The sequence below is a fragment of the Podarcis bocagei genome, assembly GCF_964188305.1.
Source record: "Podarcis bocagei genome assembly, chromosome: 3".
NCBI classification, from domain to species: Eukaryota; Metazoa; Chordata; class Lepidosauria; order Squamata; family Lacertidae; genus Podarcis; species Podarcis bocagei.
In genome coordinates this window covers 109,324,332-109,351,200 of record NC_138127.1, presented here as the reverse complement: position 1 = coordinate 109,351,200, position 26,869 = coordinate 109,324,332, and the positions used below count along the sequence as shown (strand labels likewise).

Here is a 26,869-nt window from a genome sequence, read left to right as displayed (position 1 = left end):
AGTTTTTAGCAATTAGGATATTTGCCGCTCAATAGTAGGAGAAATATATTGATTAAATATTATCCTTCCTCACTCACACTAGTGAGTAGCACAGTACATTCTCCAGTATATTGCAGGAAGCTAGTTGGTAGATCCGTTTGAATCTCTTCACTTAAGCAATCCAGCCTGGCTTGTCCAGATTGGGTTTGAGCCTGGTAAATTCCCCTTTAATCCCTCTTAAAAAGAATAAAGACAGAACAGTCTTCTTTTTAAAGTAATAAGAAGTTAACTCACATTCAGTTCACAGTAGGTTCCCTGAAGGCAGACTTTAGCTTGTAGTTACAGAAGAGAGTGTGAGTTTATTCCATGTAGGGAAATGAGCCCATGTGCTGCTGGCTGAGGACCGGCAGACAGCAAAATACATCAAAATGGAATAAATTGAAGGAGGGAGTAGATGGCTGCGTGACCAGCCCTTTTATAGGGTCTCCCAGGGTCACACCCATCTACCTGGTCACACAGAGGGGGGTGATGCTCCAGACCAGGTGTGACAGGAAGTCCTCCTGGCTGGAGCAACATTCCCCTGCGTGTACACTCTAGGAAACAGGAAATGTTGTACTTGACTGCCTATGTTACATCCCACGGACAGAGGGGGCGGGAAATCTATTATTTCTAACGTATGATTGCGATTGGTTTTATAAACTTAACACAAAATCTAATTTATAAGCTTTTCTAAGCAATTCTACTTCTCCTTAAAATCATGACCCCCACAATCAATTCCCTGCTGCCTTATATACAATACTTATTCTGCTCTACATTTCTTTCTTTATTTCATTCTTCCTGTCTTTTCTTGGCTTATACTTCAGAGCGGTTGCCGAACAGCTTGGTAGGTTTCTGGATGAAACATTGGCCCTGGACCCATTTCAGTCTGGCTAATAATAATAATAATAATAATAATTTTTATTTATACCCCGCCCTCCCCAGCCAAGGCCGGGCTCAGAGCGGCTTACAAGCAATAATAAAAACAAGTTGAATGATTACAACTTAAAAACAAAATTAAAATACAACATTAAAATATTGAAACATTAAAATATTAAAATGTAGCCTCCTTGCAGGAGGAGAAGGAAAAGAAAAAAGAAAGAGAGGGAGGAAATCAAATTGGCTCCAAGCCAAAGGCCAGGCGGAACAACTCTGTCTTACAGGCCCTGCGGAAAGAAATCAGATCCTTTTGCCCTGGTTATGGGACCAGGACGGCTTTGGTCGCCCTAACAGATGATCTCGGCAGACAATAGGATCGAGGTGGGCCGGGACTGCTGATTCTCTTAGATCTGCCAGCAGCCTTTGACATGGTCAATCACGAACTTTTAGACCATTGCCTCGCTTATGTGGGGATTCAGGGCACAGTCCAACAATGGCTGTGCTCTTTTATCTCTGGTCGGGGACAGAGGGTGGCGCTAGGGAAGGAGTTGTCGCCGTGGCACTCCTTGGTGTGTGGAGTGCCGCAGGGCGCAATCCTCTCCCCGATGCTTTTTAACATCTTTATGCGCCCCCTTGCCCAGATTGTCCGGAGCTTTGGGCTGGGTTGTCATCAATATGCTGATGACACTCAGCTCTATCTGCTGATGGATGGCCACACCGACTCAGCCCCGGACACACTGACCAGATGCTTGGAAGCTGTGGCTGGATGGCTGTGTGGGAACCGGTTGAAATTAAATCCTTTGAAGACAGAGGTCCTCTGGCTGGGTCGGGACGACATGGGGTTGTGGGGCCAACTCCCATCTCTTGCGGGGGCTCAATTAGTGCCAGCGCCTTCTGTCAAGAGCTTGGGTGTAACCTTCGATGCCTCCCTTTCCATGGAGGTGCAGGTTACCGCCACAGCAAAGGTGGCTTATTATGTTATTATTAGCAACCAAACACCCAGTGATTAACCTCACTTGTTTCTTTGCTAAAGTGATAACTAGCCTAGTAGATACAGAGGATGCTGTTTATTTAGCTGGCCTTTGCTGGGACTTTTGATGTGGTTTTCCTTTGGGTCTTCCGCTGCGGTGGATGGAAGACAGATTGAGAAGTCCCCTTTGGCCTGAAATATTTTCCTAAGTACCGCTGGATGGCAGCAGAACACCAGCCAATGGAACAAAGCCATTATTGGGACACTGCTTGTGCAAGAAGTCATAATAGCAGGTACTTCTTCCATGTGCACAGCCTGAGCATCTCCCCACAAGGCTGCCCTTCGACAGAGCATACTGCATTTCTCACACATTTTTAAAAAGTGGAGTTGCCGCACACACACACACACACACACACACACACACACACACCCTCTACTGCACTTATAGAAGTGAGTGAGTAAACTCTATTATAGAAGACTGTGTCGTGTCTATTTCTTTTAAGGAGGGACTAAAGGGGAATTAGGGACGCGGGTGGTGCTGTGGGTTAAACCACAGAGCCTAGGGCTTGCCGATCAGAAGGTCGGCGGTTCAAATCCCCGCGACGGGGTGAGCTCCCGTTGCTCGGTCCCTGCTCCTGCCAACCTAGCAGTTCGAAAGCACGTCAAAGTGCAAGTAGATAAATAGGTACCGCTCTGGCGGTAAGGTAAACGGCGTTTCCGTGCACTGCTCTGGTTCGCCAGAAGCGGCTTAGTCATGTTGGCCACATGACCCAGAAGGTGTACGCCGGCTCCTTCGGCCAATAGAGCGAGATGAGCGCCGCAACCCCAGAGTCGGCCACGACTGGACCTAATGGTCAGGGGTCCCTTTACCTTTAAAGGGGAATACTGTAAAATTAATGAATGTTAAAGGGATGTTGGATTGAAAACAAGCGGTGTTGGTAAAAAGATTAACAAGAATATGTAAATATGGGTTGATAATGGTGGAAAATATATATTTATAATAGGTTAAGATGCTGGGTAAGGACAAATGATAGAGGGTAAGGACTTGCTGAATTAAATATCTGAACTGGAATACAAAAAGGGAGGTGTGAGGAGGTCAGGAAACTAGTAAATGAAGTATAAGATATGAAATTATTGGGGGTTTTTTTCTTTCTTCTTTCTTCTTGTTAACTGTTTTCTATTTTGTATTTTTCATGTGTTTTGTTTTTGTATTTTTGTAATTCTTTTTTATTCTATTAGGGTTATTCTCTGTCCTTATTTTTTAAGTTTAAACTTTGAAACTTATTAATGTTTGTAAAACTTCAATAAATATTATTTTAAAAAAAAATAAAATAAAGGGGAATTACCAAGGAAACTTACTTTAGAGGCTTATACAAGCCTGGCAAACACTATCCGCTGCGCAAGTTTTAAAGGGGGAATGTTACTCTGATAAACTGTAGAACTTGTTAATACAAGTTGGAAAGGATATATAAACAATATATCCTCTCCTGCCTCCCTGGACATTCCCACAGTGTTGGGTCCAGCTTGCAGGCTTCCCTTTATGGCATTTGTGTGGCCAATGCGAGAACAGAATGCTGGACTAGATCTCGCAAGGCTTTTCTTATGTGCTTGACTGGTCCTGAGCTACTCCTGCTGAGGCCTGTCTCAGATTAATCCCCGTGCGCGAATGCTTAAGAACATTGGCTCATCTAGTCCAGAATCCTGTTCTCACAGACCAGATGCCTATTATGGGGAAACCCGCAAGCTGGATTCGAACACGGCACCACTTTTCCCCTCCTGTGGTTTCCAGAAACTGGTCTCCAACAGCTATCCATAGCCCTCTCCTCCTCCACGAAATTGGCTCTTCCTCTTTTAAAGCCACCTGGGTTTGTGGCCATCACTAACTCCCTGTGGCAGCGAGTTCCGTAGTCTAACGATGTGCTGAATGGACAAGGACTTCCCGCGGCATATTTCTAAGGGGCGTTGTTGAATCAATGAGCTGCTCCCCCTTTCCCCGTTGGCCCAAGCACCTACTTGTTATACAGCACAATGTCTGGGATCCAGATCATCTCAGACGGCGCTCGGATGGAAGTGACGTTGTCAAAATCCACAGGGTTCCACTGCAGCTTGTAGTCATTCCATTCCTGGCAGCAAGGAAACAATCCTGGGCTCATTATTCACTTCCGAGATGTGCATATTCTTCACATTGAAGCACACATTGATCAACTTCCTCACTCTTTTTGATACACTTATTTTTTTGGTTTTTCAGATTAAAACTTTGCAGTCACATATCGAACGTACAACATAGAAACAAGATTCCAAAGAATCTCTTGGATTCCCCTCCTCCCCTTTGTGGGTCCTATTGTTAATCATTTCCTCCTGCACCTTTTAGGATAATAGGTTATAAATTTCCCCCATTCCTTATTAAAATTTTGGTCTTCCTGATTTCTGATTCTTCCAGTCATTTAGCCATTTTGGCATAAATCCATCACCTCAATCTGCCATTCTTCTCTGGTAGGGACTTTATCTTCTTTCCGTTTATTAACTTTCTTAGTTATTAAAAAGTAAGTTAATTAACACTGTTTTAGTGGACTAAGGCTGCAAAGCCTAACTATGTCTACTCAGAAGAATGTCCTGTTGAATTCAGTCTTGCAGCCTTAATGCCAGCCTAGGGGGGATAATAATAATAATAATAATAATAATAATAATAATAATAATAATAATAATAATAATAATAATAATAATAATAATTTAATAAAAAATTATTTATACCCTGCCCTCCCCAGCCAAGGTCGGGCTCAGGGCGGCTAACAAGCAATAATAAAAACAAGTTGAATGAATACAACTTAAAAACAAGATTAAAATACAACATTAAAACACTGAAACATTAAAATGCAGCCTCATCACAGGAGGAGAAAGGAAAAAAGAAAGAGAGGGAGGGAATCAAATTGATTCCAAGCCAAAGGCCAGGCAGAACAATTCTGTCTTACAGGCCCTGCAGAAAGAAATCAGATCCCGCAGGGCCCTGGTCTCATGAGACAGAGCGTTCCACCAGGCGGGAGCCACCACTGAGAAGGCCCTGGCCCTGGTGGAGGCTAATCTGACTTCCTTAGGGCCCAGGACCTCTAGGGTGTTGCTATTTATGCACCTTAAGGTCCTCCATGGGGCATACCAGGAGAGGCGGTCCCATAGGTACGAGGGTCCTAGGCTGCGAAGGGCTTTAAAGGTCAAAACCAGCACCTTAAATCTGACCCTGTACTCCACAGGGATCCAGTGCAGCTGGAAAAGCACTGGGTGAATACGTTCCCATGGCAGAGACCCCGTGAGGAGCCTCGCTGCAGCATTCTGCACCCGCTGGAGTTTCTGGGACAGCTTCAAGGGCAGCCCCACGTAGAGCGAATTACAGTAGTCAAGCCTGGAGGTGACCTTCGCATGGATCACTGTGGTGAGGGCGGGGTGGGAAAGGTAAGGATAACAGCTGCTCAGCTTAAGACCCCCAGGCCAATAGTTTTCCATGGCTGGAAGCTTCAAGGTGTGGGGGTCTAGGAGACCATCTCTACAGGGCTGAGGTTCATCATAGAATTGTTGAACTGTAGAGCTGGCAGGGACATTTAGTCCAGTCTCCTAGAATGCAGGGATCTCTTGCTCAACATGGAACTCGAAGCCACAACCCTGTGATTAAGAGTCTCATGCTTTACCTACAGGGCTTGCTTCCAGTTCCTTATCTGACACCAAGTTGCATTATGAGAGCCTTGAATACAATCTGGCAAAAAGTAAACCCTGTGTTGGGCTCAGTGTTAGAGTACAGTGTCCCAGTACGTCTCCGAGCACAATTCTAAGTGCTGGTGCTTGAAAGCCCTAAACGGTCTTGGTCCTCTATACCTAGAATCATAAAATCATAGAATCATAGAGTTGGAAGAGACCACAAGGGCCATCGAGTCCAACCCCCTGCCAAGCAGGAAACACCATCAGAAAACACCTGACATATGGTTGTCAAGCCTCTGCTTAAAGACCTCCAAAGGAGGAGACTCCACCACACTCCTTGGCAGCAAATTCCACTGTCAAACAGCTCTTACTGTCAGGAAGTTCTTCCTAATGTTTAGGTGGAATCTTCTTTCTTGTAGTTTGGATCCATTGCTCCGTGTCCGCTTCTCTGGAGCAGCAGAAAACAACCTTTCTCCCTCCTCTATGTGACATCCTTTTATATATTTGAACATGGCTATCATATCACCCCTTAACCTCCTCTTCTCCAGGCTAAACATGCCCAGCTCCCTTAGCCGTTCCTCATAAGGCATCGTTTCCAGGCCTTTGACCATTTTGGTTGCCCTCCTCTGGACACGTTCCAGTTTGTCAGTGTCCTTCTTGAACTGTGGTGCCCAGAACTGGACACAGTACTCCAGGTGAGGTCTGACCAGAGCAGAATACAGTGGCACTATTACTTCCCTTGATCTAGATGCTATACTCCTATTGATGAGGCCCAGAATTGCATTGGCTTTTTTAGCTGCCGCGTCACACTGTTGGCTCATGTCAAGTTTGTGGTCAACCAAGACTCCTAGATCCTTTTCACATGTACTGCTCTCAAGCCAGGTGTCCCCCATCTTGTATTTGTGCCTCTCATTTTTTTTGCCCAAGTGCAATACTTTACATTTCTCCCTGTTAAAGTTCATCTTGTTTGTTTTGGCCCAGTTCTCTAATCCCTGTGGCACCCCACTAGTCACTCTTCTCCAGGATGAAGAGGAACCATTGATGAGCACCCTTTGGGTTCGGTCAGTCAGCCAGTTACCTGAAGGAGTGTCTCCACCCCCATCATTCAGCCTGGACACAGAGGTCCAGCTCCGAAGGCCTTCTGGCGGTTCCCTCATTGCGAGAAGTGAAGTTACAGAGAACCAGATAGAGGGCCTTCTCGGTGGTGGCACCCACCCTGTGGAACGCCCTCCCACCAGATGTCAAGGAAATAAGCAGCTATCCTATCTTTAAAAGACATCTGAAGGCAGCCCTGTTTTGGGAAGTTTTTAATATTTAATGCTGTATTGTTTTTAACACTTGATTGGGAGCTGCCCAGAGTGGCTGGGGAGACTCAGCCAGATGGGCGGGGTATAAATAATAAATTATTATTATTATTATTATTATTATTATTATTATTATTATTATTATTACAGTGGTACCTCTGGTTGCAAATGGTATCCATTCCGGAGCCCCGTCTGCAACATGAGCAGAACGCAAACCGCGTCTGCTTGTGCGCAGGTTACAATTCACCACTTCTGCGCATGCATGTGACATCATTTTGAGCACATGTGCGAGCGACGAAACCCGGAAGTAACCTGTTCCGTTACTTCCGGGTCGCCGCAGGACGTACCCGGAAGTAACGGAACAGGTTACCGAACCTGTAACCTGAACTGAACGTAACAAGAGTTATGACTGTACTGTATTTTTCCGTGTATAAGACGACTCCTATTTTTTAAAACCCCAAATTCAGAAATTAAGTTGTTTAGCTTTTTTTGGAGGGGGAGGTCACTTCCGCCAATCGCTCACCCGTCTGCCCGCCACTGCCAATTGCTTGCCACAGCCACTGCCAATCACACACCTCGCCACAGCCACCAATTGTCTGCCTGCTCGCTGCCACCAATCGCCTGCCCAATTGCCGCAGCCGCAGCCAATCACCAGCAGGCCTTGCCGCAGCCACCAATCACTCGCCCAATCGCCGCTGCCAATCTCCTGCTTGCTACTGCCATTGATCTCACATCCCCACTCTGCATTCACTATCCATGTATAAGACGAGACCCAATTTTTTAAAGCAAAAAGCCCCATCTTATACACAGAGAAATACAGTATATCTTTATTCGTGCATTGGAAAGGGTTGGAGAAGACTCTTGGGTCCCTTATGTCTCTACACCCCCAAAACTTTGCTAGAGTTTGTGTTGCGCTCCCTGCCTTTAACTCCCATCGCGCTTTACCTGCTTGAGCCAAACGTTTGTGGTCATCATTTGATTCTTCTCATCCTAGATTTGAAGACAATGAGAGAAAGAAAGAGAGAGAGATAGTTTGAAAGAAACGCAAAGGTGCAAACAGAAGCTGTTGTCTCTATTTTGTGGATGCGATTACAGTGGTACCTTGGTTCTCAAATGCATTGGTTCTCAAACACCTTGGTTAACAAACACCGAAAACCCAGCAGTAAGTGTTCAGCTTTTCAAATGTTTTTCGGAAGCCGAACATCCGATACGGCTGTCGGCTATTGTTTCCGAGGCACCTGCCCCAATCAGAAACTGCGCCTTGGTTTTCGAACATTTCGGCTTCCAGAACGGATTAAGTTTGGCACTTTTGTTTTTGCTATTTATTTTGCATTTTTGTTTTTGAGGCTTTTTCGGTTTATTTGTTTTTGTGACTGTGCGGAATCCAGTTCAGCTACTGATTGATTGATTGTGTGACTGTGGAAATGGATAAAAGCGCCTCACCCAAACAATGACTGTCATCAGCGCAGGTAAGGAAAAATAATAATTTTTATTTTTATCATCCACAATACAGTCTTACTTATTTTATAGTACACTGCATTGATTATTGCTTTCATTTTATGGGTCAATAGATAGTAAAATTCATTTTAAATTGCTGTTCGAGAGGTTGTTTTTAAAAGTCTGGAATGGATTAATCCATTTTGCATTACTTTCTATGGGAAAGCATACCTTGGTTTTGGAACGCTTTGGTTTTGGAACGGACTTCCGGAACGGGTTAAGTTTGAGAACCAAGGCACCACTCTAAATCACAAACCAGCCAATTCAGGTTGCCCCGTTGAAGTGGGTTTGGCACCTGTACATCAAAGCCTGTTCCCAAAAAGGCAAAAGGCAAAAACGCCTTTTCTGCAGCAAGGGAAATTATGGGGGAATGTGGGCCACGTTATGTAACCTTCCCACAAAGAAATCTAGATGAATGCTAATTAAAGAGAGTCCTCTGCTCTCACTGCATCCAGGCTGAAAAGAGGGAGATCTGATATTAGAATGATATGGGGACCCTATGCTCAGCCAAAGCTCAGTGGCAGAACAGCTGCTTTGGATGCAGAAGGAACCAGGTTCTGCCCTCAGGATCTGCAAGGAAGACTTGCAAAGACGTGTCAGAACAAGTGGAAGACCAGTGAAAGATAATTAGATAGATAATTTATTACGGCCAAAGACCAGCTAGAAGACCAGTGACTATATAGTCGATACTAGACTAGAGGGGGCCAAGGGTCTGATTTAGTAGAAGGCAACTCCCTATGTTTGTGTTCACACATGTACTCCTCTTAAACCAGAGTGAGGAGCTCTACGGCCTGCTTCTTGATATCTGAGAACAAGGTTATCACTTCAAACTGGCCTTGCTCTCCATCTGAAGGGCAATCTCTCTCTGTCTACTTCCTGTCAACTGCAGCCAGATGCAGTTTCTTCAATACATATCTATCCCAACGCATAACGTTTTTATGCAGCAAAGTGCATGGTCATCTAGAAAAAAATAACAACACATACATCAGATTGGGCTGTGTGCCACCACGAAGCCAGTTCAGAGTGAGGGTGGGGAAACCCTCACTCTGAATGGGCAAGTCTTTATTTTTCTCTCCCGCCCCACACTCCATTTCCACATTGCCTTTTCCAATATAGGGGAAACATTTCTGTGCAGCTGCTTTTGTATTTTTGCAAAGAGCAGCAAGGTGAGTGAACAGACACTGCTTGGGACACATACCACGTCAATCAGCTGAGCAATGGACAGCCCAAACCTGACAATAACGACATCAGAGGTATTGGGGACGGGACGGGACCACTTGTTGTATGCATTGAAAAGGTGTTTGAAGAGTCTCTCCTCCGCCTGGGTTTGCGTCCGGCCTTGGACTGAGGCTGAAATGGAAATCACATGTTATGAGTTGGCAAGAACCAGCTTTGAATGCTGAGAATCATTGAAGGTCAGTTATCAAATCCCCCCAGATATTAACTGCATGTCAGCAGTTAAGGGCGGACATCAAAGCTCAACTATAACCTGATGCCCAGAATTAATGCCCCACCTTTCAAAGCACTTCACACACATTTCATCTCAAAAACCTTTACAGAAAGCATGTAAATGTAAGGTGGCATTATTATCCCCATATTGCAGATGTGAAAACTGAGGCTAAGAGAAAGGGTCAGGGAGAGGAAGCATGCCATGCCTAAGATCAGTTAGTGAGCTTATTTCTGTGGCAAGAGTCAAACTGGGGTCTCTCCAGGCTCCTGCAGGGCACTCTTGACTACTGCACATAGAAGAAGAGTTTGGATTTGATATCCCACTTTATCACTACCCTAAGGAGTCTCAAAGCAGCTAACATTCTCCTTTCCCTTCCTCCTCTGTGAGGTGAATGGGGCTGAGAGACTTCAGAGGAGTGTGACTAGCCCAAGGTCACCCAGCAGCTGCAGGTGGAGGAGCGGAGACGCGAACCCCGTTCACCAGATTACGAGTCCACCACTCCGAACCACTACACCACACTGGGCTCTCCAGTACTGAAAGTCTGGCAGATATCCAGGGAATGCCCAAAGCACGGGAAAGTTGCAGGAACGTGGGAAGTCAAGTGGCAGGCGCTAGCTAACTCCCTCCGTGCACTTGTCAGGTGCAATACGCATAAATCATCCTCCTCTCTGCTGATTTGGACTGTTTTACAAATCTGAAATCCTTCCATTCAAACTCTCCCTCACTTCTTCAAGATGGGGCAGAAACTGGCTTTGACTAAGAAAATGGGCAAAATACTGCAGAAGAAACAATTCATCCCACACGCAAAAGGGGTCAAGGGGTGGAATATTTCGCAAAATAAACAGGCAGCTCCCATCCATTCAGCCCCTCGCAGCCATGCTAGACCACACTGATGGATTGATGGCCTTAAGGACTCAAATGAGCTATTGGTGAGGCCATCTCCATTTCTTTTCATTAGCGCCGCTTGACGAGCAAATTTGGCATGTAAACAGACGTGGCACTTCATCTCCGTGAGCGGATCTGTCTTCGGGAGCAGGGAGTGGGGTGTCAGGAGAGAAAGATGGTTCAACCTTGGCTGCCAGAAATGTCCCAAGAGTGGTGGTCTTGCCAGCCACAGTTCTCAGATCCAGTGCCGGATTTATGTCTAAGCTAAACAAGCTATATATTAGGGGGCCACTCTCTTGGGGGCCCCAAAAAAATTTAAAGGGGAAAAACTGGATGTACATTTCCAAAATATAAGATAAAAATAAAATAAAACCTACACACAGAAACAGTGTTTTGTGTTGTGTAAGCTCCTATGATGTAAGTCATGGGCCCCGCCTGCTCCCTAAAATATCACTGGTTTGCTCATTTCTGTATATAGGATGCCTACATTCTGTTATGTGCAAATGGCTTTAAATACCTATTAGGTCCATAAATTACCATATAGCATATAAGGTAAAGGTACCCCTGACCATTAGGTCCAGTCACGGATGACTCTGGGGTTGCGTGTTCATCTCGCTCTATAGGCCGAGGGAGATGGTGTTTGTCCACAGACAGCTTCCAGGTCATGTGTCCAGCATGGCTAAGCCACTTCTGGCAAACCAGAGCAGCACACAGAAACGCCATTTACCTTCCCGCCGGAGCGGTACCTATTTATCTACTTGCACTTGACATGCTTTCGAACTGCTAGGTGGGCAGGAGCAGGGACCGAACAACGGGAGCTCACTCCGTTGCGGGGATTCGAACTGCTGACCTTCTGATCGTCAAGCCCTAGGCTCTGTGGTTAGGCCACAGCACCCCCCACGTCCCACATATAGCATATATTCAACACAAAAAAGCAACAATTTGTTGCTGACAAAGGACAGCTGGACATATAAAGCAGTGTTTCCCAACCTTTTTTGGGCAAAGGCACACTTGTTTCATGAAAAAAATCTCGAGGCACACCACCATTAGAAAATGTTTAAAAAATTAACTCTGTGCCTATATTGACTATATATAAAGTAACTCTCTTTAATAGGAATCAATGAAGGCATATTCTACATATGTAGCTGAAATAGTCGAAAAAATTCTGAGTTGTAAGAATGGGCTTGTATCATGCCAGATGGGGAAAGGTCACTTTTTACTTATGTAAAAAAAAAAAAAAAAAATAGTAACAGCATAGAAGGTAATGGTTAGGCTAGCATCCCTCTTCCAAATATGCTAGGTTTTTATTTGCAGGGACTGTTCTACATGGGAAAGCATTCAGCACTGTCATTCTCCCATCTGCCATCTGAATTGGTACTATTCTGGGTCAACTTACTCTGCTGCATGTGTAGGTGAAAATGGCACCAAGTGTGGGGGAGGGGGCAGAACAGGTTTCAGATACAGGATATTAAGCATACACGTACTTCAGATTGAACTGGTTGCTTGCTTTGCAAGTTTTCATTTCCCAAATGACTGCCTTGGCAAGCGCAATACCTACCAGGCTCAACGCCGGTCTCGCGCTGCCGCTTCCCGCGCTCTCAAGGACCCGGGAGGAGGAAGGCGTGAAGGGAATCCCGAAGGCGCGAAAACCTCGCGCATGCGCAGGCCTTCCGCCTGCGACAGCCCAGTAGGCCGGCCGAAGCGAGCGGCGCTGGGATGTGGGAGGGAGCTCGCTCGCCGCCCCGCGTGTGCCTATGTGGGGCACGTTACAGCCCCGTGACGTCAGCGCCACGCAGGCAGCCAGGCAGGCAGACGGCGAGAGCCCCGCGCTGGGCGGCCTCTCCTCGCCGCCGCCGCCCCACCTCTCGCCGCCCGCCTCGCCCGCCTCCCTCCCACGGCACACCAGGCAACGTCTCGCGGCACACTAGTGTGCCGCGGAACACCGGTTGGGAAACACTGATATAAAGGGCCCCATTACCTTCAGTAGCTTAGGGCCTCATCAAACCTAAATTCGACCCTGCTCAGATCTCATGAGAGTAACGTAAGAGCCTGCTCACTCTTGTTTTGTTTTGTTTTGTTTTGTTTTTGCTCTTATCTTTTTTTCTCTTATCACACACACACACACACACACACACACACACACACAAAAGGCCTGGCAACTCCAACCTCCTGTCCTCACAGTGCCCATCCAGTTGTGAATTGGGAAACCCGTGAGCAGGAGCTGAGCCCAAGAGCAACACTCTCCCTTCCTGCTGTTTCCAGCAACTGGTATTCAGAAGCATTAAAGGTAAATGTAAAGGGACCCCTGACCATTAGGTCCAGTCGTGGCCGACTCTGGGGTTGTGGTGCTCATCTTGCTTTACTGGCCAAGGGAGCCGGCGTACAACTTCCAGGTCATGTGGCCAACAGGACTAAGCCGCTTCTGGCAAACCAGAGCAGCGCACGGAAACGCCGTTTACATTCTCTCCGGAGTGTTACCTATTTATCTACTTGCACTGGTGTGCTTTCGAACTGCTAAGTGGACAGGAGCCGGGACCAAGCAACGGGATTTGAACCGCCGACCTTCTGATCAGGAAGCCCTAGGCTCTGTGGTTTAACCCACAGCGCCACCTGCATCCCTTCAGAAGCATTACTTGCCCCTAAATGCTTCTCTTGACCTAAAGAAAACTCAAAAGCAACATAAACTACAAAAACAATGATGCAGGTAGAAGGCCAATGGGGCTGCAAGGGCTTTCGAGTGTTTCTCACTGCCTATCACACGTATGGCTTGTTATGTATAATTGTTTAATTCACACTGAAATGGGAATGCCTGTGTATTACTGGAAAATCCACTGGAGTATCCTAAGTGCTCTCTGAACACCTTGGTGGGTTGATAATTAACTATTGTTGTTTTCTGCTAGCTAACATATGAAGAAATGGAGGCAGTGAGAGATTTTACTTTCTTGGGCTCCATGATCACTGCAGATGGTGACAGCAGCCATGAAATTAAAGGGCGCCTGCTTCTTGGGAGAAAAGCAATGACAAACCTAGACAGCATCTTAAAAAGCAGAGACATCACCTTGCCAACAAAGGTCCGTATAGTTAAAGCTCTGGTTTTCCCAGTAGTGATGTATGGAAGTGAGAGCTGGACCATAAAGAAGGCTGATCGCCGAAGAATTGCTGGTTTTGAATTGTGGTGCTGGAGGAGACTCTTGAGAGTCCCAGGGACTGCAAGAAGATCAAACCCATCCATTCTGAAGGAAATCAGCCCTGAGTGCTCACTGGAAGGACAGATCCTGAAGCTGAGGCTCCAAGACTTTGGCCACTTCATGAGAAGAGAAGACTCCCTGGAAAAGACCTTGATGTTGGGAAAGATGGAGGGCACAAGGAGAAGGGGACAACAGAGGACAAGATGGTGGGACAGTGCTCTTGAAGCTACCAGCATGAGTTTGACTAAACTGCGGGAGGCAGTGGAAGACAGAAGTGCCTGGCGTGGTCCAGGGGGTCACGAAGAGTCGGACACGACTAAACAACTAAACAACAAAAACAACAAACTGTCACAGAAAGAACTTCCATGCTGTCTACTTGCACCCAAACAGTGTTTTGCAACAGAGCTGCTTTTTTCATTTTATGTTACACATCTAGCTGCAGTTCACCAGTTGTGGAATCATGATGAGCACATGCAAGTGTGGCCCAATTTGACATTTCCAAAAAAGTTCTATCCCCTCCCTGCTTCTCTTTCTTATATCCTAATTTGACTCATAATGTACGTGCTCCTCTAATTTGCGTTGCGGTTTCTGTTGCCCCACAGTGTATCAAAATTGCACTGCCAATCTTTCTCCGGACTCGAAAGCGGCAATCTTTAATTAAGGCTGCAGACTTTTTGTAACGTTAGCTCAGGCAGACTTTCATCACGCCGACTCGGAAGCCCAGATTTGGCACGGAGCCTTCAAGATTGACGTGAAGTCATAAGATTCTGCAAAGTTTCTCTTATTAACCGCTCCCAGCGTCGGAGGCGAGAATTATGGAGTCGTCAAGAACGTGACGTGAATCCGGAGAAGAGGAAGGGCGAAGGAGGTTGATTCCTCTCGCGGTGTCTTTCCAAATCAGGCGGTGATCCTGTCAGAGCGCTTCCAAACACCAAAGGCTGTTGACTAGGAAAGCGCATCTCCTCAGAGCGAGTGATTCTCCCGTCATGTCACAGCCAAAACCATCCCTGGCATTGATGGCCTCCAATGTTCCTTAGGCTTTGTCAAGAGTCATCTGCAGCAGGAAGTATCATCAAGGTAAAAGCTAGTTGTGTGTGCTCTGATGTGCCACTGCAGCTAAGTACACTCAACTCTCACTTCTAACATAACGTACATTGGCTCCCAGTAAGTTTCCGAGCACAATTCAAAGTATTGGTGCTGACCTTTAAAGCCCTAAACGGCCTCGGTCCAGTATACCTGAAGGAGCGTCTCCACCCCCATCGTTCTGCCCGGACACTGAGGTCCAGCTCCGAGGGCCTTCTGGCGGTTCCCTCGCTGCGAGAAACCAAGTTACAGGGAACCCGTCAGAGGGCCTTCTCGGTGGTGGCACCTGCCCTTTGGATGCTCTCCCAGCAGATGTCAAGGCAATAAACAAATATTTTACTTTTAAAAGACAACTGAAGGCGGCCCTGTTTTGGGAAGCTTTTAATGTTTGATGCATTACTGTATTTTAATATTTTGTTGGAAGCCGCCCAGAGTGGCTGGGGAAACCCAGCCAGATGTGCGGGGTATAAATAATATATATTATTATTATTATTATTATTATTATTATTATTATTATTATTATTATTATTATTCCCTGCTGAATCAGGCCAGAGTCCCATCTTGCCCAGCATCCTGTTCTCACAGTGGCCAACCTGTGGGAATCAGCATGCCCAAGAACATCTCTTCCCTCCTGCGGTTTCCACCAACTGGAATTCAGGCACATTGCTGCTTCCATCTGTGAAAACAGAGCATCCTGGCTAAGTAGCCCTCAATAGCCCTCTCCTCCTTCATGAATTTGTCTCATCCTCTTTTAAAGACATCCAAGCTGATGGCAGTCACTGCCTCCTGTGGGAGGGAGTTCCGTAGGTTAACTATGCAGCTCCTAGTTCTTTAAAGCCCTTCACAGCCTAGGACCCTCGTACCTACAGGACCGCCTCTCCCGGTATGCCCCATGGAGGACCTTAAGGTCCATAAATAGCAACACCCTAGAGCCCTAAGGAAGTCAGATTAGCCTCCACCAGGGCCAGGGCCTTCTCAGTGGTGGCTCCGGCCTGGTGGGACGCTCTGTCTCATGAGACCAGGACCCTGCAGGATCTGAATTCTTTCCGCAGGGCCTGTAAGACAGAGTTGTTCCACCTGGCCTTTGGCTTGGAATCAACTTGATCCCCTTCCCCACTTTCCCTTTTCCTTTCTCCTCCTGTGATGGAACTCCTATTTGGGGACTTCCCTGGCTTTTTTCTGGCCCACGTAGGACCAGTCTGGATAGTTAGCCTTGGTGAAGACTTGACGTTTTCATCCCCAAAAAGTTTTTGAGTTTCTGCTGAAATGAGGCTGCATTTTAATGTTATATTTTAATCTTGTTTTTAAGTTGTATTTCAATCAATGTTTTTTGTACCTGGTGTTAGCCGCCCTGAGCCCAGTCTTGGCTAGGGAGGGCAGGATATAAAAATAAATAAATTATTATTTATTATAAAAGAGGCACAATAAAACAAAGACAGACAGACAGACAGACCACTCTTCTACATGCAAGTGTTACAGGTTCAGCTGAAGAACTTGTGAAGCACTTAGAAGCTTATTCTGGCATTGAACGCTGTAGAAAGTGTATAAGGATGGTGACGATATTAGGAATTTGGGGTATCAGATTGAATGATGACCTGACTCACTTCTAAATTTTAGGGATCCTGTATCTGTGTGGGGAGTAGGTACAAGATCAGGCTTGCCAAACCAGTCCCTTTGTCTAGAGTGTCTGGAGGCGATTGGAGGATGGATGGCGGCTAACAGATTGAGGCTGAATCCTGACAAGACAAAAGTACTGTTTTGGGGCGACAGGAGGCGGGCGGGTGTGGAGGATTCCCTGGTCCTGAATGGGGTAACTGTGCCCCTGAAGGACCAGGTGTGCAGCCTGGGAGTTATTTTGGACGCACAGCTGTCCATGGAGGCGCAGGTCAACTCTGTGTCCAGGGCAGCTGTTTACCAGCTCCACCTGGTACGCAGGATGAGACCCTACCTGCCCACGGACTGTCTCGCCAGAGTGGTGCATGCTCTGGTTATCTCCCGCTTGGACTACTGCAATACGCTCTATGTGGGGCTACCTTTGAAGGTGACCCGGAAACTACAACTAATCCAGAACGCGGCAGCTAGACTGGTGACTGGGAGCGGCCGCCGAGACCATATAACACCAGTCTTGAAAGACCTACACTGGCTCCCAGTACATTTCCAAGCACAATTCAAAGTGTTGGTGCTGACCTTTAAAGCCCTAAACGGCCTTGGTCCAGTATACCTGAAGGAGCGTCTCCACCCCCATCGTTCTGCCCAGACACTGAGGTCCAGTTCCGAGGGCCTTCTGGCGGTTCCCTCCCTGCAAGAAGCCAAGTTACAGGGAACCAGGCAGAGGGCCTTCTCAGTAGTGGCACCTGCCCTGTGGAACGCCCTCCCACCAGATGTCAAAGAGAATAACAACTACCAGACTTTTAGAAGACATCTGAAGGCAGCCCTGTTTAGGGAAGCTTTTAATGTTTAATAGATTATTGTATTTTAATATTGTGTTGGAAGCCGCCCAGAGTGGCTGGGGAAGCCCAACCAGATGGGTGGGCACAAATAATTTATTATTATTATTAGTTTGCCTTGGGTGTCCAGCTAAGCATCATGATTAGTATAACCAAAGACATTTCTCTGTGTCATGCCACACCCCCTCACCTGGCTGCTAGGTAGGAGAACATGAGCCAGAGTTTGGGGATGTGAGATGAGCTGTGTTATGTACTGAGTTGAATAGGATCCAAACTGCAGCAGTCTGATTGGTCCTAGAACAATAGGATCCAAAATGCAGCAGTCTGATTGGTCCTAGAACAATAGGATTCAGAATGCAGCAGTCTGATTGGTCCTAGAACAATGCAGCAGTATGATTGGTTGGCAGGAACCACCCAATCCTGCTCCAGATAGAAGTGAATCCACAACCTGATTGGCTTACAGTAGAATTCCGGAATTAGCCAATCATGTGCAGCCCATTGTGTAAATAATGTATATAAAGCAGATACTGTGAGGGGACTTTCATTCATCCCTCCTCACCACTATGAGCTGAATAAAGAGCATGAAATCACTTTGCGACTCTGAGTATATTTCAAGCTGGGAGCTGGAGACCCAGAGACCTGGTTGCTCAGTGATGAACCCAAAGCTGGATTAATGGAGAAGCGATATCTGTTGGGATACTGTGAGCTCCTCCATCCTATACTCAGGTTGTATATATGGGTAAATAAAAACACCACATCATAAAGGCACCGCAGTCTCCACTGACCTTTATTCCAAGGAAACTGAACCCTGGAGTCTCTCGCCCCTTGGAGACTGGGATGGAGCGAAAAATAACAAAAACATTGATAACTTCCTTGAGCATTCTAGTGCAATTTCATTGCCCTTAAAAGTGGGTATGCAATGGCTGAGCACCTTCATGAAGCCAGAGGCTTGTGCACGATGTTAGACATTCTTAGAAAGCCACTTCCGCCTGCAGAGGAGGTAGGGTTGCGGGCGTCATAGCCCCACCATGCGCGCGGTGGCTAGAGCCCAGCCCCCACACGATTGGGGGAATCCCCAGCCGCACCACCCCCTGGCCAGCCAATCGGCTGGCTCTGGGGGCATGGCCTGCCCTATTTAAGGCAGGATGCCTCTTTCCCCGCCTACCAGCTGTTCCTGTTTCCCACCCTCCTACCCTATAAAGTTTTCGTTCCTTGACCTTGCTATGGACCTTGGTTGGTCGCCATTGAGGGGACTGGTAGGAATTTTTCCACTTGGCAAATTGGCACCAGCCACTTGGGTTTTGCCTACCTCATAGCAAATCATCACCACTTTCTGGGTACTGGCGGTTAGGCATTGGTATTGCTCTGTAGATGGAAGAGGGGAGGAAGCGCCATCACCTGCCCCACATATTGAAGGGTAGCCAGGTAAAGGATTCTGGGGGCCGTGGCCCTGTCCAAAGCCTAGGGAGGTGAGGGCCTAAGGCATGCCCCCTATCGGTGACCCTTGGGGAGTTCCTAGATGATGTGCATCAGCAGGACTCCCCCTACTGGTGATTAACCCTTCCCAGACTTCAAGCGGAAGTCGGATATAGTCGGCTAGGACCAATGCCTAAGCCAATACCACTCATCACCTGTAACCAATAAAGTTGTGGCCTTATTTAGCCCATTAACCTTAATAATTGTGTCATGTGTCTTTATTTTCACTGGGGGGGGGGGATCGCCACACAAATGAATTAAGCTTTGCAAGAGCTGAGCAACTGGCTCAAGCCCAGTGCAAGGATGAGGAGTCATGTCTGTCTGCAAGGCTGATGGGCACGCGGAAAATCTGGAGCCGAGATCTAGGACATCTGCCTGACCAGTTGCATAACAGAGCACAGGTGGTAGCAAAGAAGCATCCGGAACAATTTGCACCTGTGAAGCCACAACGTGAGAAAATTCCCAGAAGGAGTGCGAAAACAACTTCTTCCAGGCTTTTCATGATTAAGCTATATTTAGAGTTTTTAATTTCATTTATTTATTTATTTATTTATTTATTTATTTATTTATTTATTTATTTATTTAAAAGCCATTTCTTTTCCACCATATTAATAAAGAAAAATCAAAGAGGTGTATACTGTGTTCTTGGGGGACAAGGGGCGGGCATGTGTGGAGGACTCCGTGGTCCTGAATGGGGCAACTGTGGCCCTGAAGGACCAGGTGTGCAGCCTGGGAGTCATGGAGGCGCAGGTCAATTCTGTATCCAGGGCAGCTTTTTATCAGCTCCATCTGGTACGCAGGATGAGACCCTCCCTGCCTGTGGACTGTCTCGCCAGAGAGGTGCATGCTCTGGTTATCTCCCGCTTGGACTACTGCCATGCGCTCTACGTGGGGCTACCTTTGAAGGTGACAAAGAAACTACAACTAATCCAGAATGCAACAGCTAGACTGGTGACTGGGGGCGGCCTCCGAGACCACATAACACCGGTCTTGAAATACCTACATTGGCTCCCAGTACCTTTCCGAGCACAATTCAAAATGTTGCTGTTGACCTTGAAAGCCCAAAACAGCCTCAGGGAGTATACCTGAAGGAGCGTCTCCACCCCCATCGTTCTGGTGGTTCCCTCACTGCGAGAAGCAAAGCTACAGGGAACCAGGCATAGGGCCTTCTCGGTGGTGGCACCCGCCCTGTGGAACGCCCTCCCAGCAGATGTCAAAGAGATAAACAACTACCTGACATTTAGAAGACATCTGAAGGCAGCCCTGTTCAGGGAAGTTTTTAATGTGTGATATTTTGATGTATTTTTAATCCTTGTTGGAAGCTGCCCAGAGTGGCTGGGGGAAGCCTGCCAGATGGACGGGGTACAAATCATAAATTATTATTATTATTATTGTTGTTGTTGTTGTTGTTGTTGTTGTTGTTGTTATCATTATCATTATTATCATTATTATCATTATTATCATTATTATTATTAAAGACAGCAGGTTCAAAAGGCATCTGCAGCTCATGCACCCAACTGCACAAAGAACTTCAAAAGACAGCCCAAAAGGTGACCACTTTGGACTTCTATGGGCCTGTCCACCCAGCCACAGGAACAAGTTTTAGACAGTGATGCCACAGACACACGTCAACCCTGTTTCCTTTGGAGCACATCCTGTTTTCAGAATGGCTTTCCCCAGGTCAGTGGTTCTCAAATGGTGTTCTGTGGACCCCATGGGGTCTGCGTAACCCACCCAGGGGGTCCGTGGCACCATCCACATAACAAAAACTACCATAGAGGTATTGCAAATTTTCAAAAATGGGAAGGGCAAATAGCTTGGCTTTTGAAAAACAGGAGGTCCGCAGTACTTAGTTAATTGGGAACAGCTGTCCTAGAAGAAAAAACACACATACACACACCTCTAACTGATATATAAAAGGAGACCTTAAGGCTTCTTTTTCATCCTGTCCTCCATCATTTGCAGAATCACCCTAATTACATTAATGAGGTACTTGGATTCAAAGGAAGAAAGAGGAAAGTAAGTTGAGACTCAGGGAAAAGGCTTCTATCCTACCTGCCAAGAATACAAGGAAACAGCACGCGATGGGTATCATCTTGGTGACTGGGAATCCACTCGTAAGCTGATCCCCTGCTGAAATTCTCTGCCCACAGACAGAATGTGTGGGGTGCCCCTTTTCATCGGCAGAGTCTGGCAACCTAGGGGTGGCAAGCAACCCCCAGTTTACCCTTTACGCTGCGGGCAACCATCTTCCTCATCAGGGAAAACACACGGCTGAGCATTAAAGAAGTATCACTTGAGAGACCATCCTGGGCCAGCGATGGGCTGCCCTCTCCTCTGGAGGAGCTGTCTGTGGTCCTGAAGTTTCTGCACTAAGGGGACCCCTTCCGGGATGTCCCAAACAGCCTCCTTCTTGGTCACATGCGATGGGAAGCCAGGAAGATGCTTGATTGAAGCCTCCAAGCGGGTCCCCGGAGCTACTCCACCGGGAAGGATTTTGCACGGAAGAATGGATCCCTACAGGAGAAAGCAAGAAGAATATTGTGAGATGGCATCCCAGAAAGAGTGGTGGTCAAGTGGCCTGAACCTGAGGTTACAGGAGGAAATATCAGGTGATTCTTAGCAGAGGGGAAGAGAAGCATGTTAGCACCTGCTGCCCTCTGTAAGCAATATACACATAAATACATGTATATATACATAAAGGTAAAGGTAAAGGGACCCCTGACCGTTAGGTCCAGTCGTGACCGACTCTGGGGTTGTGGTGCTCATCTTGCTTTATTGGCTGAGGGGTGGGGTTTTTCCCAGAAGATTTAGTAGGAGATGGGTGGTTGGCTCAATGGGTATGGTAAACCTGTTGACGACTGTTAACGACTGCAATTAGTCCTACAGGAAAAAAATAGATCAGAAAAAGAAAAAGAGTGTGGTTCTGGGACACATATGAACCCTAGAAAATGCTTCTTGGTTTTGAAATGAGCTCAGCTCACTGGGTGAAAGCACCAGCTCTCGCAGGCCAGGAGATGCAGCCAGGAGATCTTGCTTTCCACTCCCTTTGAAGCTGGAGGATTTGATGGACGTCTGGGAGAGGAGGCCAAAGGAAGGAACACGATTTGCATGCAGGTCTGAGCGCTTTCAAGTCTATAAATCCTTCGCTATTGGAAACTTAGCTGCTCATCAGACGCCCGGACAGGGAAGATGCTGTATATTTCGTTTTGGCACACCCAGCCCCTCTTGGCTGGCTTTGCTCAATTTAAAATATCAGGTTGCTCGTTGTAGGCAGAGGGCCCAATCCCAGCACACAGCTGGTTTGCGCAAGGCCTTGTGCAGAGATTACGCAGGCAAACTTCAAGGGTGACTGCCACAGATCTTCAGGCAAGGCAGGTCTCAGTCACCTTCTGGTGATCAGAACTGTGCACGTAAAATAAAATAAGGTGAGCCTGCTAGATCAGGCAAACGTTCCATCTGATTCAGGACCCTGTTCTCAAACCAGGAGCTCCAATGGGAAACCCACAAGCCGGACCCAAGCACTCTGTCCTCCTTCCAGAAACTGGTATTCAGAAACTATGAAGGCAGAGCATAGCCAGCCTTTCTCAGCCTGTGGGCCCCCAGATGTTTTGGGACTACAACTCCCATCACCCCTAGCTAGCAAGGCCAGAGCTTGGGGATGATGGGAGTTGTAGTCCAACAACATCTGGGGACCCACAGGTTGAGAACCACTGGCATGGACTCTCCTCCATGACTCTTAATCTCAGGGTCGTAAGTTTGAGCCCTGTGTTAGGTGCACACTTATGGGTCCCCCAGTGGGTCAGTGCACCTGGCTGTTAACCAGAAGGTTGGTGGTTCAAGCCCAGCCAGGGAAGGTTGTGGGCAGGATTCCTGCATTGCAGGGGGTTGGACTAGATGACCCTCGGGGTCCCTTCAACTCTACAATTCTATGATTCTATAAAGCCATCTAACTTGCCGGAGAAAGCTCTGTTTTTTAACTACAGTATGTGCTGTGTAAAGAAATGCTTTCTGTTCTCTGTCCTTTCAACATTCAGCTTCATTGAATGTCCACGAGAGGTAGAGAAACTTCTCCAGTTTCTCCTTGCTGTGCCCAATTTTATAAACTTCTATCATGTTGCCTCTTCCTTGCCTTTTGTCTAAACTGCAGCCTTCCTTCATCACCCCATCCCCTTGATAATTTGAGATGCCTGCTTCCAACTCTACAATATCCTTGTTGAGGCTTCCACAGGACAAATGATGCTCTCAGGTGTGGATCAGGCCGACTGTCTAGCCCATCTTCCATGTTTCAGACTGCAGCTTCCATCAGCCACAGCCACGGCTGGCACATGAGCAAAGGCCTCTCTAGCCCAAGCGCTAGAGGTCCGTATAGTTAAAGCCATGGTTTTCCCAGATGTGATGTATGGAAGTGGGAGCTGGACCATAAAGAAGGCTGATCTCCGAAGAATGGATGCCTTTGAATTCTGGTGCTGGAGGAGACTCTTGAGAGTCCCATGGACTGCAAGAAGATCAAACCTCTCCATTCTGAAGGAAATCAGCCCTGAGTGCTCACTGGAAGGACAGATCCTGAAGCTGAGGCTCCAATCCTTTGGCCACCTCATGAGAAGAGAAGACTCCCTGGAAAAGACCCTGATGTTGGGAAAGATGGAGGGCACAAGGAGAAGGGGACAACAGAGGACGAGATGGTGGGACAGTGCTCTCGAAGCTACCAGCATGAGTTTACCAAACTGCGGGAGGCAGTGGAAGACAGGAGGGCCTGGCGTGCTCTGGTCCAGGGGGTCACGAAGAGTCGGACACTACTAAATGACTTAACAACATCAACAACAGCCCAAGTGCTTAGAGGAGAACTGCTCTTGCAGACCAGAATACTGTGGCCTGGTCTGGCCCTCAATACCAAGGTGTTGGGGGGTCTCGCATGGGTTGTGCGATCCTCAGCAAGAAGCAGATGTTTGCAAACGATTCCTTCACAAATGCCTCTGCCTCTGCCTGAATACCTCCTCTCTCTACCACCCCCTCTTCAAAAAGATGCTTGTTCGGTTTTCATTTTAAACGGGCATTTACTAAGCGCAAATAAACCCCAATGTTCTCGGCTGCCACTGAGCTGCTTAAAGAGTCAACAGCAGGAGGAACGGCGGAGGCAAGATTTGTGGCCGCGCCTGGCAAACCACCGAAAGGCTCCCAGCTGCAGGAAGGAAACCTTGGCGTAATCTTGGCATACGGAGAGCTCTGGGCAACCACCAAACTCTGCCAGCTTGTGCCACATTTCGTGCCAAGGGTGGGGAATGTGGCACGAGGTCAAAGGGCAAAGTGGAGATGATCAAATCTGTCCGTTCCAGTCTCTTCTTTTTCCAGTCTCAAGTTCAGCTCTTCACATCAGCTGGAAATATTATTTTTGTTACCTCCTTGTGAAAATTTGCCAGCATTTTAGTGCATATACATCCCATATTTTCCTCCCAGGAGTTCAAGATGGCATTCTTAGTTTTCTCCCTTATTTAATTCCCCCCAAACAACCCTGAGAGGTAGGTTAGGTTGAGAGGCAGTCGCACCCAAGGAGTTTTGTGGCTGTGCGTATTTTTAACCCTGGTTTCCTAAGTCCCAGGTCACTTCATAGCTCTCCATCTTATTCCACTTTCTGGAAGGAGGATGTTGAAGTGAATAAGATGGATATGGGGGGGAGGCGCTAATCTTTTCCTGTGGAGATTGAGCCAGAGACCCACCACTGAGCATGAATCGCAGGGAAGTCCCCGAGCTCAGGGGCAGACCCCATGTTGCGCAGGGTCAATCCCCAGCACTCCCAGTTACAGGAGAGTAAGGTAGCCAGGGATGGCAGCCACTAGCCACAATGGCTATGCCACGCCTCTACCGTCAGCGGCAGTAAACTTTCTGAATATTGGTTGCTTGAAACCGCAGGATCCTGCTTCTGGGACCTTCCTTTGGGGCAGCTGAACACTGGCCTGGATCCAACAAGCACTTCTTAAGTTCTTGTGTCCAGGGAGCCACTATCAGTCGGAGTAAACAGCACCCGTCTGGGTGGAGAAACAGACAGGCCCCTTCCTATATATTTCCACTGACAAACACACATCTTCCCAAGCCCATCAGATGTGGGCCGGCCCCTCCCCCATTTTACTTAACTGATTAATTTCATGCAGATCCCCTTCATAAATCAAGGTCTTAACAGTGAGCAATGCACAGGACTGCACCCTCCTTTCGGAAGTTTTGCAAATCAGCCACACAGTTGCACAGGCTGTGGGCTTTGCTGATCTTTCCCAGCGTTGATTGTCCTGCTAGTAGGAGTTTAGAGAACTCCATAGAATCATAGAATTGGAAGAGACCACAAGGGCCATCGAGTCCAACCCCCTGCCAAGCAGGAAACACCATCAGAGCACTCCTGACATATGGTTGTCAAGCCTCTGCTTAAAGACCTCCAAAGTAGGAGACTCCACCACACTCCTTGGCAGCAAATTCCACTGTCAAACAGCTCTTACTGTCAGGAAGTTCTTCCTAATGTTTAGGTGGAATCTTCTTTCTTGTAGTTTGGATCCATTGCTCCGTGTCCGCTTCTCTGGAGCAGCAGAAAACAACCTTTCTCCCTCCTCTATGTGACATCCTTTTCTATATTTGAACATGGCTATCATATCACCCCTTAACCTCCTCTTCTCCAGGCTAAACATGCCCAAATGTTGGGGAACCGCTGAGGGTTTTCCCCCCTAAGGAATTGCCTACAGCTTCCCACCCGCTAACTCTCAGCTAGCTCTGTGAAAGGCGCAAGCACACACACACACACACACCTGCTTTTTCTCCAGTGCAGGAGGAAAACATTGCAGTTTCGAAGCCAGGGAAATGCTGTTTGCATGCAAACTGAAGCTCAATATGGGTGCTCCATACCATAACGATGCTAAGTCTGCATCTCACTCCTTCAGAGCCTCATGTGCCTTCGAGAGCCCTGTACAACGACCCTATAAAGTAGGCTGGGATGGTTATTCCCCACAGTGCAAATGAAGGAACGCTGGCTTCGTTTGGGCCACTTACAGCATAGCACCTTATAGTTCTACTCAGAAGTAAGTCTCTCACTCAGTTCAGTGAGTCCCTGGTAAATGGGTGCAGGATAGTTACCTAAGTGAGTTTGCAGCTCAAGCTAAGTTCATCCTTTCAGCTGTTACAATAGACTGGCTCTCAAAAATTAAAAGCATTCTAAGTTTGCCTTGTATCCTGAGGTCTGGAAAGGGACATTGCCATCCAGGGTTGCCATCCCATTGATCCCCCCCCCCCAGATATTCCCAATCTTCCATGTACTTGGAGCACAGGAATCGAAGTAAATAAATCTAAGCCAAGAAATAAATCCTGCATTTATTTTAAGAATGCAGGGGGGGCGACCCACAAAAAGCAACCCCACTCTAGCACAGTTCCCATTTGTTGCAAAGGAGATTTCCCCGGTGGATCATGCCCAGAGGAGGACCGTAGCTTTGCATGCAGAAGCTCTCAGGTTCAACCTCCAAGTAGGGCTGGGAACCGCCCGTGCATGAAACCCTGGCGAGCCGCTGCTGCCGGCCCGTGCAGACACCACTGGGCTAGATCAAGAAGTGGTCTAAGCCAGCTCCCTACGTTGCTAAAACTTTGCTCCTCCCTTCGGCTGTTGCACGGGCCAACTTTGTCACGGTGGCCACGAGCAGCGGTTGCAGAAGGGGTGAGTGGGGTGGAGAAGAGGGCAGATCTGACCAAGGGTCTGACGGTCAAGCGCTGCGCTCCCTTCCACCGTCTGCTCCGTGGCAAAGAAAACAGCATCACTATCACTCACCTGTCGGGAGGCGAGGTTCCGCTCGCTTCCTGGCCAGCCGGACCCTCTAAGGCTCTGAGCGCCAGTGGCGGAGCGTGGCGGGTGCAGGGGGGGCCGGCCGCACCGGGCGCAACATCTGGGGGTTAGGGTTAGGGGGCGCAAATCCACGGGTTAGGGGGCGCAAATTACTTGCCTTGCCCCGGGTGCTGACAACCCA

The 26,869-nt window shown here is 47.5% G+C and overlaps 1 protein-coding gene across 1 annotated transcript in view; it reads right to left on the bottom strand.

Moving 5' to 3' along the window:
• The window catches only part of CHRNA2 (cholinergic receptor nicotinic alpha 2 subunit), a 31,811-nt gene that overhangs the window by 4,569 nt on the left and 373 nt on the right, over window positions 1–26,869 (bottom strand). The window contains exons 2-6 of the mRNA XM_081188661.1: window positions 26,674–26,725; window positions 20,934–21,395; window positions 9,548–9,699; window positions 7,798–7,842; window positions 3,878–3,987 (exon numbers count right to left, since the gene is read on the bottom strand). Coding sequence (XP_081044787.1) covers window positions 3,878–3,987; window positions 7,798–7,842; window positions 9,548–9,699; window positions 20,934–20,973 — 347 coding nt within the window. The 5' untranslated portion in view covers window positions 20,974–21,395; window positions 26,674–26,725. The remainder of the gene's footprint in view (window positions 1–3,877; window positions 3,988–7,797; window positions 7,843–9,547; window positions 9,700–20,933; window positions 21,396–26,673; window positions 26,726–26,869) is intronic.